The sequence below is a fragment of the Petromyzon marinus genome, chromosome 11 (genome assembly GCF_048934315.1).
Source record: "Petromyzon marinus isolate PM22_M1 ecotype Great Lakes invasive population chromosome 11, UKy_Petmar_22M1.pri1.0, whole genome shotgun sequence".
Classification (NCBI taxonomy): Eukaryota; Metazoa; Chordata; class Hyperoartia; order Petromyzontiformes; family Petromyzontidae; genus Petromyzon; species Petromyzon marinus.
Window position 1 is genome coordinate 8,316,235 of NC_133677.1, and position 16,893 is coordinate 8,333,127.

Consider the following 16,893-nt stretch of genomic DNA (forward strand, 5'->3'; position numbering starts at 1 on the left):
TATACACCGACGTTAAAAATGTCATTGTCCACGATCACACAATGCTCCAATTCATAGCCATCATCACCCACGATGTATCCGCTTCTGTGTGAACGCCTCCCCCCCCCTCCCAGCATTCTCGAATTAATATACTTTCATTTGTTTTCCTTATTTTCAGACACTGGTGCGTTGGATGATTACCGTCAGCAAGGGCTACCGCACTATAACTTACCACAACTGGCGCCATGGCTTCAACGTGGGCCAGACAATGTTTACGCTGCTGATGGTGAGGACCTCAGTCTTTTGGCCGGAAGACGGTTCTATGTTGCCATTGCTTGGACTCTTAACAGCGACAAAATGCATAATATACACCCTCGTGTTGTGCTTAAAACAGATATTGTTCTGCTTTGCTTGCAAGAGTACATCACGAGATGCTCGAGACAACAATGAATTAACTCGTAACAGGCTTTCCCAAACGCATTCATACATTTCTACTCATTAGCAACGTAACATTAGCGTGAAGGCTAGCAGCATTGAAGACACTCTTCTGAAAAGCAACATTTACGTGCGCGGCGCTTCGCTTGGCAACCTCCGTTCACGAATCGCCAGCGGCTGAACGTTGCAGTGGCTCTTCTTGCCCACGCAGACGGGGAAGCTGAAGAAGTACTTCACGGACCTGGACGCCTTCGCCATGGTGGCGGCGGCGTTTTGCCACGACATCGACCACAGGGGAACCAACAACCTCTACCAAATGAAGTAAGGCTGCCGCGGTCCCCGTCTAGCACACGCCTGTGAACCGTGGGGAAATGGAGATGGAGAAAAGGTGGCAGCGTGCTGGAACGAAACGAGGAGTGAGAATTGCACACGAGTGACGATTGCTGCGGACAGCGAAAACGAGTTGATATTGTGACCATAACTAAAACGAGTTGATATTGTGACCATAACTAGAACGAGTTGATATTGTGACCATAACTAAAACGAGTTGATATTGTGACCATAACTAGAACGAGTTGATATTGTGACCATAACTAAAACGAGTTGATATTGTGACCATAACTAAAACGAGTTGATATTGTGACCATAACTAAAACGAGTTGATATTGTGACCATAACTAAAACGAGTTGATATTGTGACCATAACTAAAACGAGTTGATATTGTGACCATAACTAAAACGAGTTGATATTGTGACCATAACTAAAACGAGTTGATATTGTGACCATAACTAAAACGAGTTGATATTGTGACCATAACTAAAACGATTTTTTTTTTATTTTACTCGGTAAGTCCCACTGAGCTATTTAGCTCTTTTTCATTAAGCGACCTGGCCACAAATGATAGGTCAACGAAGCGGCTTATCGCGTGGACATTTATAGCAGCCAAATACTCTGGACGCATGTCTCTCTAAATGTGGAGGGAAAAACCGGAGGACCCGGAGAAAAATCCACACAACCACAGGTAGAGAGACATGCAAACTCCAAATATACAGGCACAGCTCGGTACTCCCAGCATTACTTGCATGTCACGTGACTTTTACACGCTGCATGCGTGTTTTATACAGCCTATAATAAGACATCTGTGTACCAGTTTTTTTTTTCCTTGTTAGATATCACCAGTACGGTATTGACATCACTGGCTACCGCTGCTGCCCTGTGTCGCAAAGGCTTTGTGTAGACAATACGCCAATTCCAACACTTCCTGATACTCACGAGAAACTCGTTAGACAAAGTCTATGAAGGCTGTAAACAATTACAGTAACAATTACATAGTAATACAGTCCTGATTGAGGCCATGGCAAAAAAAAAACTGTTTTGCGTCAACGTCACAGTTTTTTTATTCTTATTTTTTTAAAATGTGGTGTTTTATATGTGTAGTCTGAAAAAGAAAACGGTTTAAATGGTAAATATTTACATTGTGGAAATGATCTTTAAAACTTGCATTGCACCATTGAGTCACATTGATTATCCATCCGTAAGCAAGGTCTCTCAAAGTGCGGGTGCAAGAATCGGTGTGTTTTGATGCGTATGTGTGTTGCACTAAATTGATTTGATTGAAGAGTCAATTATGTTTGACTTGTTAACGTTGTTACGTAAACTGTGCAGCCACGAAAGATGGTACCATTCGCTGCAATGCGAAAAATACAAAACAAGTTACGGATGGAATTGAGACTGAATTGTGGCAGTTCATCAAATCGCCAGGGATGAATCATTCCTGACTAAAAAGCGTTGTTGTTTCTGTTTCCTCTTATACCATTAGCTGCCTCGATATTCATACATTTTTTTAATTATTCTGATGATCATTAACGAATTTTATTGATGTACAGTGAGGGAAAAAAAATATTTGATCCCCTGCTGATTTTGTACGTTTGCCCACTGACAAAGAAATGATCAGTCTATAATTTTAATGGTAGGTTTATTTGAACCTTGAGAGACAGAATAACAACAACAAAATATCCAGAAAAACGCGTGTTCAAAAATGTTATAAATTGATTTGCATTTTAATTAGGGAAATAAGTATTTGACCCCTCTGCAAAACATGACTTAGTACTTGGTGGCAAAACCCTTGTTGGCAATCACAGAGGTCAGACGTTTCTTGTAGTTGGCCACCAGGTTTGCACACATCTCAGGAGGGATTTTGTCCCACTCCTCTTTGCAGATCTTCTCCAAGTCATTAAGGTTTCGAGGCTGACGTTTGGCAACTCGAACCTTCAGCTCCCTCCACAGATTTTCTATGGGATTAACGTCTGGAGACTGGCTAGGCCACTCCAGGACCTTAATGTGCTTCTTATTGAGCCACTCCTTTGTTACCTTGGCCGTGTGTTTTGGGTCATTGTCATGCTGGAATACCCATCCACGACCCATTTTCAATGCCCTGGCTGAGGGAAGGAGGTTCTCACCCAATATTTGACGGTACATGGCCCCGTCCATCATCCCTTTGATGCGGTGAAGTTGTCCAGTCCCCTTAGCAGAAAAGCACCCCCAAAGCATAATGTTTCCACCTCCATGTTTGACGGTGGGGATGGTGTTCTTGGGACCATAGGCAGCATTCCTCCTCCTCCAAACACGACGAGTTGAGTTGATGCCAAAGAGCTCCATTTTGGTCTCATCTGACCACAACACTTTCACCCAGTTGTCCTCTGAATCATTCAGATGTTCATTGGCAAACTTCAGACGGGCATGTATATGTGCTTTCTTGAGCAGGGGGACCTTGCGGGCGCTGCAGGATTTCAGTCCTTCACGGCGTAGTGTGTTACCAATTGTTTTCTTGGTGTCTATGGTCCCAGCTGCCTTGAGATCATTGACAAAATCCTCCCGTGTAGTTCTGGGCTGATTCCTCACCGTTCTCATGATCATTGCAACTCCACGAGGTGAGATCTTGCATGGAGCCCCAGGCCGAGGGAGATTGACAGTTCTTTTGTGTTTCTTCCATTTGCGAATAATCGCACCAACTGTTGTCACCTTCTCACCAAGCTGCTTGTCAATGGTCTTGTAGCCCATTCCAGCCTTGTGTAGGTCTACAATCTTGTCCCTGACATCCTTGGAGAGCTCTTTGGTCTTGGCCATGGTGGAGAGTTTGGAATCTGATTGATTGATTGCTTCTGTGGACAGGTGTCTTTTATACAGGTAACAAGCTGAGATTAGGAGCACTCCTTTTAAGAGTGTGCTCCTAATCTCAGCTCGTTACCTGTATAAAATACACCTGGGAGCCAGACATCTTTCTGATTGAGAGGGGGTCAAATACTTATTTCCCTAATTAAAATGCAAATCAATTTATAACACTTTTGACATGCGTTTTTCTGGATTTTGTTGTTATTCTGTCTCTCACTGTTCAAATAAACCTACCATTAAAATTATAGACTGATAATTTCTTTGTCAGTGGGCAAACGTACAAAATCAGCAGGGGATCAAATACTTTTTTCCCTCACTGTATGCTCAACAGAATTTTTTTTTATATAATAATTCACTGGGTATCCAATCTCTAAGGTCCTGTCCAAGTCAGATTTCCATGTTAGCCAGCACACTCATATTATGGATTGGTAGACAGGCCTTGGTAGCTTACAACATTGTATTCCAAGACAGTGGCATAGCTACCGAGTGTGCAGAACTGCACCGGGGCCTACCAAGAGCCGGCGGGGCTGCAAAAGAGAGGGGGGCAAAATGTGACAGGAGGTCCCCACCCCTGCCAATTCATTTGTTCCACAAGGACCCACGCCAACCACATCGCGGACACGGAGTTGTTAAAACCCCGCTTGTGTGTGTGTTCATACGCCGCCGCTGCGCGCTGTGCCCGTTCGTAGGTCTGCAGCTCCGCTCGCAAGGCTCCACGGGACGTCCATCATGGAGAGACATCACCTGGACTACTCCAAAACCCTGCTCACCGACGAGGTTACTGACGAGCGCGTCGAGCTCGGTTTTTGTCTGCTTGTGCTTGAGCACCGCTGCCAAATGACACAGCAGTGGCATCACCGCCACTACTGTGCGCAGACCGGTGAGCGACGAGGGCCAGGCACTCTTCCCACGCTTGACCGCCACCCAAAAAAAAGGCGCTGGAACAAGACGCAATGCATCCACGACAGAATGAATGATCCATTATGTCAACGCTCAGCATAGCTAATGGCCTAGTGGTCGAGTTATGGTCAAGCTATGGTCGAGCACCGAGCAGTCATCGAGCTTATGATCGTTTTGACGCTCGAAAAAAATCCGGTATCATTTATGACGATTCCCGTTCCACTGTTCCTTATTTGAGCAAGAAGAACATACCCCCCCCCGCCCCCCCCCCCAAAAAAAAAAACAACATATCGTATATGGGCAAATCCACGCTCAGTTACTCCACATATGGGCCTGAAACTGTAACATAATTGATCACGAGTTCTGTCGCGGGTTCATTACGTCCCCTTACAGCGCCACTGAATGAACGCTCGCGCTCCGTTGTGGTTTGGCAGCAGCGCCGACAGCCGGCGCATTCGCGTCGCCCTCTCTTGCAGTCTCTGAACATCTTCCAGAACCTGAACCGTCGGCAGTACGAGACCGTCCTCCACCTCATGGAAGTCGCCATCATCGCCACCGACCTGGCTCTTTATTTCAAGTAAGGGATCGGCCTGTGTGCACACAGCCGCTCACCACGCACTGCCGTGGAGGATTATAGGAAATTAGCATCCTTTTCCCCCGTCCGTAGGACGGAAGCTGTGATGTTTACGAAAAAAATGAGCAGAGTATAATTGTGTATCTTGTGTAAATTTAATGGCAGTGAATCTTGCACGAAAGCATGTCATGAAACACTGCACTGCATTTCACTGTAGCACTGTATTCGTGGCAGTGAATCTTGCACAAAACGAAGTCATAAAACACGTCAATTAATGTCACTGTAGCACTGTATATAAACTGACCTTCAATTTGTTCAAATTCACTGCTCTGATACTTTATTCTCTTCTGCTTTCGGTCGCTGGGGGTTGAAATCAATTGGAAATCGATACAATATCTGGAAAATCACCGAGAAATGTCTATTTAACCATAACGTAGAAGCATAAATTAGATGTATCTTTTGTCTCAAGTGCTGAAGAAATAAAGACACCAAGTCCACTTTGTTGCTGCGTAGAATCATTTATTAGATTCAGTTTCAATAAAGAAACGTGAAACTTAAAGCGAATTTGCGAAACAAAAATATTTCCACTTGACTTTCTTCTGCGCGAGTGTAAAAATCCACCCACTCATGAATATTAATGACGGGGGGGGGGGGCGGCATGTGGAGTGACGTCACGCGCGTTACACACAAACAGACATTCTTGGCTCATTATAGTAGTAATTAACATAATAGCTAAGGCGGAGGAACGTCAGTCTTTCTGCATAAAATTAAATAGGATTTTAGTCCCGTCAGCCTATGAGTCTTTTTTTTTAAACCAATGCTTACAATGCCATTTGTTTAAGCAGGGAAACTCCGGGTAGACTTTGACTTTCACAATCATATCAGCCTGTTGAACCAATGCCTCTGGGTTGTCTGACGTTATAGGCAAGAGCACTCCACAAACACGGTCGGGTCCATTTGTCAACAATCATTATGGAGGGCCTACCTCCGATGTTTATACACCTGCCGTTGGACCACAGGTCCGGGAACCATTGCGCTCACGTTATACTCTTTACTACAAGGCCCGTGTACAACGTGCGTGTTTTTAATTTCTCTGGCTTTTTGACCCGCAGGAAGCGAGCGATGTTTGTGAAGATAGTGGATCACTGCGAGACACTGGGGAACGAGGCTGAAGCCATCAAGTACATCACCTGCGACCCCACCAAGAAGGAGATCATCATGTAAAGCTACAGACGTGGCGTGCGACGCAACTTAGGGGAAACGAAATTCGTGCAACCGTCCCAGTCACGCAGATCTCGGTGGGACTCGGACAGAGTCAACGCAGCCCCTTTCCGCTAAGTATTATAATTTCATTCCTGCCAGTCTGACGGAAAAAAAAACATTTTTTTTAGCAGTTGCCCACCAGGTAGCCCTGGCCTAGGAGAGGGGTTTCTTTTAGTGACGGCAATTTTCTGTTGTCAAGTTGTCACGAGATCTTTCAAGCTCAAGACGTCATCATAGTCGAAGCCGTTGATGCCATCACCACCACTGGCACGTTAGAGGCCATCCACGTAGTACGTACGCATGGAGGAGGGAGGTTAACCCAAATGCGTACGCTTGCGTATGCAGGGTCTACTGACAATGTGCGTACTCATAGGAAACGGTGGGGGGGGGGGGGGGGGGGGGTGAAGCCTCGATAATAATGTGTCTACATTGGCCTTCAAATGAGTCAGATAGTCCGGGCGGTGGACTATCTGTTTGCTTAAACACGTTAATATTATTAATCCTTGATCGTTTCTGCGTGGATTAAATATCGGCCGTTCTGTAGGATTTGGGGGGTGGGGGGGGCGTGCGTCAGGCGTCCGTACGCCTGACGTACAGGGAGGGGTCAAGTTTTGATAGATTTTTGCGTACCTACTAAATGGATGGCCCCTTATTGCCGCCGCCGCCACCACCGCCACCACCACCACCACCACCGCCACCACCACCACCACTACCACCACCACCGCCACCACCACCGCCACCGCCGCCACCGCCACCACCACCGCCACCACCACCACCGCCGCTGTCTCCCCTCCGCTGCTGCCGTGCAGTCGTCACGGCGGCGACCCCCCCCACCACCCCGAGAGTCTCCATGCCATCTGCCTCAGGGCTTCCCGTTGGTCGCCCTGGACTTGTGAACAGCACTCCCTACCGCCAGTCTGTCAAGCTTCAATACAAAAACTGTCGCCCCACTTCGTAATGGAATGCTGGACACGTTTCTCTCGCCTCTCTGCGTGTGGCGGTAGTCGCTCGTGGTCGTGGGTGTAGATGCGTCCCAAGGCAATGGCGCACAAAGCAAACAAAACAGCACGACGAGGAGGAGGAGGCTGCTTGCCGAGCAGCTCCCACAGTACATGCACAGACAAAGATCCCCCCAGTATAGTGCAGCCTTAGCAGACTGTTTGGGCCAAGTGCTGTTAGTGAGCAACCACGAATGCCGGAACAGCACACAAGGGGATGATGGGCGGCCAGCACCACGCCCGGCCGCCTCTGTCTCAATACATACAGTACACGTAGCACACACACACAGACAATGTTGTCCCACGTCCGACCGTATAGCCGCTTGTGAGTGAATGCAAGCCGCGTGGCACAGCGAATTTTGTGCAGAAATGGGTTAGCGGCGTAAACAGCGCGAAATCGGCGCAGCGTTGAGGTGAACCCGTCTGTTAAATGCCATTCGCAGGGCGATGATGATGACCGCCTGCGACCTGTCAGCCATCACCAAGCCTTGGGAAGTGCAGAGCAAGGTATGACCACGATTGTAAATGTCGCGAGAACAACACACCACCGGTGTTGCTGTTCTAGCGACGAATTGGCCACGTTCTGTTCACGTGACAACCCTTGCTCGTTTGCTGTGCCTGCTGGTGGCGCGTTTTAACGACACATGTTTATACGCGATCTAACCCTCCAAAAAAAAAACACCCGCTTATGGATTACATGAGGTGTTAGTATTCCCAGTGTTTTTGTTTGTTACAAGGGTCTTGTCAAACTCTAGCTCAGCAGGGGTCGGCAACCAGCGTCTCTCCGGAGCCGCACGCGGTGGCTCTTTGAGGGGCTGGCTTCGTGACGGTCATTTATTAAGGAGCACCGTTCCCCTATTCACGTGCATTGCGGCTCCTAAAAATATAGTTTTTTTTATATACAGAATTCGAAAAAAATGGCTCTTCTTGTTATTTTGGCTGCTGACTCCCTAAAGGAGCTCCGACGTTCTAGATCCATCCTCCATGGTAACCTCGGCCGTGGCCATGTCGGTCTGGTTTTAAGTCTACCCTCAAAACGTGGCTCTTTCACAAGCAATTTTCATAATGAGCACGGCTCATGAGAAGGAGGTGCGTAGTACATTTTTGAATGCGGCACGATTCATATTTTGAGCGTTATGAGATGTATAATGGGCTTATTGCAAGGCTTATACAAAGGGGATATATGGTAAATGGCCGAATGCTGTATCATTGCTACGTCAGTGGGGTGTGATGTCTAATGCATGATTATGGTAAGGCTTATGAAGAGAGGATGTGTGGAAATTGGTTGAAAGACGTATGAATGATATGCGAGCGCGATGACGCATTACGTTTGGGCTTATTGTACGGCTTATGAAAAGAGGATGTTTATTGACTGGTTTAATGCTTTGAACTTTATCGAGTGCAGTGCCATGGTGTTTGTGTATAGGGTTCATGAAAAAATAAGAATAGTCTTTACCCTTTCTAGGACTAAAACAGGAAGTATTAAAATGTTCAAACGCCAAATAGATATCTATTGCATGGCATCAATTACTGCATTAATGACACACACTTGTGGCAAAACATGCAAACAAACATGCTCTGATAATTATTCATACAGTATATGCATTGAACGTCTTAACAGCTGTTTTATTATTCATATTCTTTGGGTCTCTCGGTGAAGCCACGTAGATAGAACAAACAATAAAAATAATAACAATATCACGACGTCTCGATCGCAACACAAGCAATCGTCATCAGGTGAAAAATATATATATATAGCGGGAGAGCTGCTGAGAGTATTTGGCGGGAGCGCTGCTAAGGCAGGGAGTTATAAAGGTTTGAGATGGGTGTAGCCCAAGGGTCAGTGGACGAGGTTAAGCCTAATCTCATTTTTCCGTTATCTTGATACTGGCAAAAAAGGTCCCATAGATGTGTATCGGGTTATTGTGAGGTGCCTTGGAGTCTCACTTCAATGAAAGGTGCAAACTACGCTTGACTTCCTATTATTGTTGTACAAACACATTAACTTCCTCATATTATCATCATAGGGAATACATTCAAGTTCAGGCTGCTATCTAACGATGAGATTAATTCCTCAGGTTCAGAAACGTTTGGTACATGCACAGTTACTTTGAACAACAACAAAAATACGAGAAAATAACTGAAAACAAGGCGTTTTACAATTATACTTGTGGAAATAACATGAGGCCACTTAAATTATAATTTAAAAAGCATGCATACTCCATGATACAGGTTTTATTGGGTTAGATCGCGTAAATATATAAATGTTGCGTTAAACCCGCCACCACTCGACACAGCCAATTAGTAAGGTTTGTAACGTAAACAGAACGTGGCCAATTCGTCACTAGTACAGCACACCGGTGTGTTGGAGAGCAAAGCCACAACATTTACAATCCGAATACGACGTTTCTCCAGTAATTACAACTAGCCTCATCAGGCGAGAGCCAGATTTGTGGAGAAATCCTCCTGTTTCGTTCCTTAAATAGAGGGCTAGATCTGATGGCATCTTGAGCGAAGTGGGGGGGGGGGATTAATTAATGCATATAAATGACAAGCACGTATCCGTTGTCTTAACCACATTACTAGACATTCATTTTTACTGGATTCTAAAAAGCCTCATTCAGTTGAGTATAAAGTTTACTTAACGTCTCCTTCGTTATGGGCTGGTGACGAAGTCTAATTTCCTTCCGAAACAAACAGACGTGCGTACAACAATGTGGCCATGGGGGCGGGGCGGCCCTTATCCAGCAGTGGATGTAACAATGCGTGCGTCTTGCCGTCCCCATGCCCCAGGTAGCACTGCTGGTCGCCGCCGAGTTCTGGGAGCAGGGAGACCTGGAGCGCACGGTCCTGCAGCAGAACCCCATCGTAAGCACCCACGGTGGCTACACGGGCGGGGAGATGCGAGGTGGCTGGAGGGGAGCGGAGATGCGAGGTGTCTAGAGGGGAGTGGAGATGCGAGGTGGCTGGAGGGGAGTGGAGATGCGAGGTGGCTAGAGGGGAGTGGAGATGCGAGGTGTCTAGAGGGGAGTGGAGATGCAAGGTGTCTAGAGGGGAGTGGAGATGCGAGGTGTCTAGAGGGGAGTGGAGATGCGAGGTGTCTAGAGGGGAGTGGAGATGCGAGGTGGCTGGAGGGGAGTGGAGATGCGAGGTGTCTAGAGGGGAGTGGAGATGCGAGGTGGCTAGAGGGGAGTGGAGATGCGAGGTGTCTAGAGGGGAGTGGAGATGCGAGGTGTCTAGAGGGGAGTGGAGATGCGAGGTGGCTGGAGGGAAGTGGAGATGCGAGGTGTCTAGAGGGGAGTGGAGATGCGAGGTGGCTAGAGGGGAGTGGAGATGCGAGGTGTCTAAAGGGGAGTGGAGATGCGAGGTGTCTAGAGGGGAGTGGAGATGCGAGGTGTCTAGAGGGGAGTGGAGATGCGAGGTGTCTAGAGGGGAGTGGAGATCCGAGGTGTCTAAAGGGGAGTGGAGATGCGAGGTGTCTAGAGGGGAGTGGAGATGCGAGGTGTCTAGAGGGGAGTGGAGATGCGAGGTGTCTAAAGGGGAGTGGAGATGCGAGGTGTCTAGAGGGGTGTGGAGATGCGAGGTGGCTAGAGGGGAGTGGAGATGCGAGGTGTCTAGAGGGGAGTGGAGATGCGAGGTGTCTAGAGGGGAGTGGAGATGCGAGGTGTCTAGAGGGGAGTGGAGATGCGAGGTGTCTAGAGGGGCGGGGAGATGCGAGGTGGCTGGAGGGGAGTGGAGATGCGAGGTGTCTAGAGGGGAGTGGAGATGCGAGGTCTCTACAGGGGAGTGGAGATGCGAGGTGTCTAAAGGGGAGTGGAGATGCGAGGTGTCTAGAGGGGAGTGGAGATGCGAGGTGTCTAGAGGGGAGTGGAGATGCGAGGTGTCTAAAGGGGAGTGGAGATGCGAGGTGTCTAGGGGGGCGGGGAGATGCGAGGTGGCTGGAGGGGAGTGGAGATGCGAGGTGTCTAGAGGGGAGTGGAGATGCGAGGTGTCTAGAGGGGAGTGGAGATGCGAGGTGTCTAGAGGGGAGTGGAGATGCGAGGTGTCTAGAGGGGAGTGGAGATGCGAGGTGTCTAGAGGGGAGTGGAGATGCGAGGCGTCTAGAGGGGCGGGGAGATGCGAGGTGGCTGGAGGGGAGTGGAGATGCGAGGTGTCTAGAGGGGAGTGGAGATGCGAGGTGTCTAGAGGGGAGTGGAGATGCGAGGTGTCTAGAGGGGAGTGGAGATGCGAGGTGTCTAGAGGGGCGGGGAGATGCGAGGTGGCTGGAGGGGAGTGGAGATGCGAGGTGTCTAGAGGGGCGGGGAGATGCGAGGTGTCTAGAGGGGTGTGGAGATGCGAGGTGTCTAGAGGGGCGGGGAGATGCGAGGTGGCTAGAGGGGAGTGGAGATGCGAGGTGTCTAAAGGGGAGTGGAGATGCGAGGTGTCTAGAGGGGTGTGGAGATGCGAGGTGTCTTGAGGTGTGTAGAGTTGCAAGATGCTATTTTAAAGCGAACATTTGCGGGGGGGGGGGGTGGGGGTGGGGGGTGTTATCATTCTGTAGATGTGTGTGTGTGACCAGATTTGTTAAGTTTATGCACACCGAGCATTGGTTTTGGGTGTGCCTCAGTTTTCAAAGAGTATTAAAATGGAGAAAATACAGTACGACCTCTTATTTACCCAGAAAGGCCACGCTGACTTGTGAAGATTTTCTGGAAGTTTCTGCATTGCGATGGATGAGTTTTTGGATTCATGTGAGAGGAAAGCAGAGTGTGTGGAAAAACCCCAACCCAATCGAGGCGATATCACTGATAGCTCCACACAGACAACTTCAAAATCGACAGACTCGAGCTAGTGAGTGAACTAAATATATCTGTGGCCCAAAGCCATTGCTGCACAGCCATCTCACAGCCATCTCACAGCCCTCACAAATAAATGTGACAGATAATTAGTTGACATATCCTTGTCTGTGTAGTGGGTTCTAGAGACACTTCGGATAGGTAACTTCTTTATTACAACACAGCACTCCAGCAGTCCTCCTGATACACTGTTCAGCCTAGGGACACAGTCTACTCCTAGCATGCCGTGACACTGGCTACGCTCTCGGGTCCTCCGCTATAATCACCCTAGGGGAGGCTACCCCTGACCCAACCCAGCCAAGGTGCGGGTCTTGACTCTGGCTTCCTCGGACCTCACCTTCACAAGGGCGTGGGGCCGGGAGTCCCAGACTCCCACCACTGGCCCAGAGTCCCACCACTGGTCCAGAGTCCCACCACTGGCCCAGAGTCCCACCACTGTCCCAGAGTCCCACGACTGGCCCAGAGTCCCACCACTGGCCCAGAGTCCCACCACTGGCCCAGAGTCCCACCACTGGCCTAGAGTCCCACCACTGGCCCAGAGTCCCACCACTGGCCCAGAGTCCCACCACTGGCCCAGAGTCCCACCACTGGCCTAGAGTCCCACCACTGGCCCATAGCCCCACCACTGGCCCAGAGCCCCACCACTGGCCCAGAGTCCCACCACTGGCCCGCACAGCGTCCTGGCCCTCACAAGGGCAGCGGGTCGAGGGGGTCCAGGGTCCTATCTAGCTGCTGGTCTTCGGCTTCGGTCTTCAACTGGTCCCAGATCGGCTGGGGAGGTCCCCTTTTATGCCCCTTGCCCATTGAGGGGTGGGGCTGCGAGGGATCCTAGACCCTCCGCAGCCCCCCCCCCCCCCCGTTGGGGGCACCAAGGGGCTTAGCTGTCTGGGGCTCCTGAGCCCCCAGCAGCCCCTCCCCTCTTGGGCTGGCGCTGCAGCCCCTCCCCTGACGGTATGAGGTACCGTTCCATCTATGGTGCTACATCTGTATAGATATTGGTGCTATAGTCACCCAATATCTGTTAATGTTTCTGTAAATAAATTTTGTAATTGTACCGTGATCAGTTTTTTGCCCGAGCCGATTTGCGTTGAAGGGAATCGAATATTTAACTTTTATTTAACATTGATTCATGTTTGTGCAATATTTTCAATGTATCTTCTGATAACACTTTTCTATTTGCCTCATCGTTGTTCTGTATTTGTTTTGTTTTTGTCAATTTGGTGACCCAGGTCACGCTTGCAAACGAGACGATATATCTTGGCCTCTCGAGTTCTCACCTTTGCACTGCAGAACAAAACACCGCGGCATTGCTCTTCCGTGTGTAGAACACACGTGCCCCACACACGTACCCCACACACGTGCCCCACACACGTGCCCCACACACGTGCCCCACACACGTGCCCCACACACGTGCCCCACACACGTGCCCCACACAAGTGCCATAGACACGTGCCCCCACACATACCCTCACACGTGCCCCACACACGTACCCTCACACGTGCCCACACACGTGCCGTAGACACGTGCCCCACACACGTGCCCCACACACGTGCCCCACACACGTGCCCCACACACGTGCCCCACACAAGTGCCCCACACACGTGCCCCCACACATACCCTCACACGTGCCCCACACACGTACCCTCACACGTGCCCACACACGTGCCGTAGACACGTGCCCCACACACGTGCCCCACACACGTGCCCAACACACGTGCCCCACACACGTGCCCCACACACGTGCCCCACACACGTGCCCCACACAAGTGCCGTAGACACGTGCCCCCACACATACCCTCACACGTGCCCCACACACGTACCCTCACACGTGCCCACACACGTGCCGTAGACACGTGCCCCACACACGTGCCCCACACACGTGCCCCACACAAGTGCCCCACACACGTGCCCCACACACGTGCCCCACACACGTGCCCCACACACGTGCCCCCAAACGTCCCCACACACGTGCCGTAGACACGTGCCCCCACACGTGCCCCACACACGTGCCCCACACACGTGCCCCACACACGTGCCCCACACACGTGCCCCACACACGTGCCCCCAAACGTCCCCACACACGTGCCGTAGACACGTGCCCCCACACGTGTCCCACACACGTGCCACTCATGTCATTTAGACATTACGACTCAAAACCCGTTCGTCGATAACACTGTGGCCTTCATGTTTTTATATATATAAAGTCTACAATGAGCCATGTTTTTGGAAATAGACCTTCTTTGCAGCACACAGAGACAGAGAACACTCTGCGGTTTTGAAGGCCACGGCGTTTGTGTTGTTATTGACGAACGCGTCGAACATTGTTGTGATGCGTGTTTGTGCACCACTGCCACGGAAGTATCGCCAGATAATTAAAGTTAAACACGGAGGCTTTCGAGACCAATATTATGCGTAATAAGGTGCGTTTGGTTGGAGGCGGGTTTTCGACACGTTTACATTTACGCGATCTAACCGAAAAAACGTTGTCATCACCAAATAACTCGTTTAATTTAGACGCTGGCAGTCGAATAAGAAACACTCCCCTGCACGCGTGAAGTGATTTCTGAGTTGTAAATTGTTCAGCTAAACAGTGGTGTAGAATTGGCTCTTCACACCATATTTTACGAGTGAGACGTTAACGTCTCAATTGCAAGCAATTCACAGTTCGCCGCTCGGGTGTGCTCACGTGATTCACGATTGTGTTCATACCACCCCAATTTTCCCCATTACCCCTCCAATTGACATATGCTTCCAGAAACAACAGCCGCAGAGGGGAGGTAAAGGGGCTCATTGGTTATTGTTGGCAATGCAGGCTGGACATTCTTAGAAGTGCTATTTATATGAACATTTTTTTCCCTCTTTGCATTATTTTTTTTATTCATCAGCCCATGATGGACAGAAACAAGGCAGTTGAACTTCCCAAGCTGCAGTGCGGTTTCATCGATTTCGTCTGCACCTTTGTGTACAAGGCAAGAGATCGCTTTGTAATGATTTCCAGATTTGCCTGGAATCATTTATGGTTTAGCTTCGTCCGTCCATCTGCCTGTCTGTCCTAATTCCCATTCCTCTGTCCATCTCGGTCCTCATGCCCGTTCGTCTGTCCATCCGTTCGTCCGTCATAATTTTGTCATCATTTCGCGCTTGCAGAAGTCATGACATTGGGCCTCGTGGCACAGTGGTGTGAGCACGTGGCAGCTCTCAATCAGCAGGATGCGAGTTCACATCACGTTAGTGGGGTTGACTCAGCCCTTTATTGCCAAAATTTAGTATACATTAACAAAAACTCAACGTCCTCTTCAATAATATTGTGGCCTCAAGAGAAAAAATATACAATAGGTGATATTTCTTTAAATGACCCTTCTTCAGAGCACGTTAAGACGGGCCATTGGCTGAAACGTTACCTCTTATATATTATTTCCTTTTAAGGCCAGAGTGTTATGTTGAGGTTTTTTTTTATTAACTACTAGCTTTACTACCCGGCTTCGCCTGAGACTTGGATTCTTGTCTTGGATTAATACACGGCCTACGCGGAGGGTGGGGGGGGGGGGATGCGTGACGTCAGCAGGCACACTGCGTGACGCTGCCGCATGCGGGTGACATCACAGATGTGACGTCACCGCTCACTTGCCGTGCAAAATATATCCATTATTGCGCCTCCCCCACCCCAAAATACAAAAGTATATTTTTTATACTTTTTTATACTTTTTGCATTGTGTACAGTCTGGAAACTACCCACATGCCACATTTCAAATTTGTTGCATGTTGGGAAGTATGCTAAACATTTATAACAGACACACATATTCACAAATTTCCCTTTATTATATATATAGATGCTTGTGCACCGCTGCAGCAGGAGCAGCAGCCAAAGCAACATCACCAAATAATGTGTTCAGTGTCGGAATAATGACATGTCCACGGCGGTTCTATGTTGCATTGTAGACGTTCTCGCGAACAAAGGTCTCCGCGGTCCGCGCCTCCCCCCCCCCACCGCCCTCCGATTTGTGCGCATCGCAGGAATTCTCGAGGTTCCACCCGGAGATAACGCCCATGTACGCCGGGCTGCAGAACAACCGCGTGCACTGGAAAGCACTCGCGGACGAGTACGACGCAAAGTGCAAGCAGTTGGAGGAGGCGAAGCAGAAACAGACGGAGACCGTGCAAGGTGATGAAGCCGCCCCCCCCCCACCACCACGCCCCCCCCCTACCCTTCCCCCCCCCTGCTCCCCCCGCCCCCTACTCCCCACCCCTTGTTGCTATTGCTGGAAGGGGCGGTCGTGATAGGGCAGCGGTCTTCACTCATTTTCAGAGTCGGGTGGGGGTGGGTGCAGGCACTTGTGCCGGTAAGACAGCATCAGTGTGAGGGCTGCCACACATTTGAAACCATTGGGTTTCACAGCAGCAGCAGCACAATGATGTGGTGTTTTTCACGTTTGTGTATTTAATTATCGGGGGGCCGCAGGAAGGCCACCAGGGGTCACCAGTGGCCCGTGGGCCTTGCAATGAAGAACACTGGAATAGGGAATTCATTTCAGTCGGGTCCTGTCACGTTCAATGACCCATGACATATTTCCCCACTGCTCACACTACGACATCTATCCTGTGATTTGTAACTTCCATCCTTACCCATGTATCGATAGTTAAACTATAATGTGCATTTTTTATTGAGGGAATGTGTTGTCTTGGTGTGGTCTGGGACTATTATTGCTGTTGCTTTGCTGGCTTGCCCAAGTTTGGGAA

At 49.4% G+C, this 16,893-nt stretch overlaps 1 protein-coding gene across 3 annotated transcripts in view; it reads left to right on the forward strand.

The window, feature by feature from the left end:
• Positions 1-16,893, forward strand: part of PDE6C (phosphodiesterase 6C) — a 42,176-nt gene that overhangs the window by 18,618 nt on the left and 6,665 nt on the right. For 2 of the 3 annotated variants that reach the window (XM_032952120.2, XM_032952121.2), the window contains exons 13-21: positions 158-265; positions 626-735; positions 4,276-4,363; positions 4,963-5,063; positions 6,173-6,280; positions 7,765-7,828; positions 10,115-10,189; positions 15,042-15,125; positions 16,171-16,318. In XM_032952120.2, coding sequence (XP_032808011.1) covers positions 158-265; positions 626-735; positions 4,276-4,363; positions 4,963-5,063; positions 6,173-6,280; positions 7,765-7,828; positions 10,115-10,189; positions 15,042-15,125; positions 16,171-16,318 — 886 coding nt within the window. The remainder of the gene's footprint in view (positions 1-157; positions 266-625; positions 736-4,275; positions 4,364-4,962; positions 5,064-6,172; positions 6,281-7,764; positions 7,829-10,114; positions 10,190-15,041; positions 15,126-16,170; positions 16,319-16,893) is intronic. The other variant, XM_032952122.2, reaches the window with a different exon arrangement.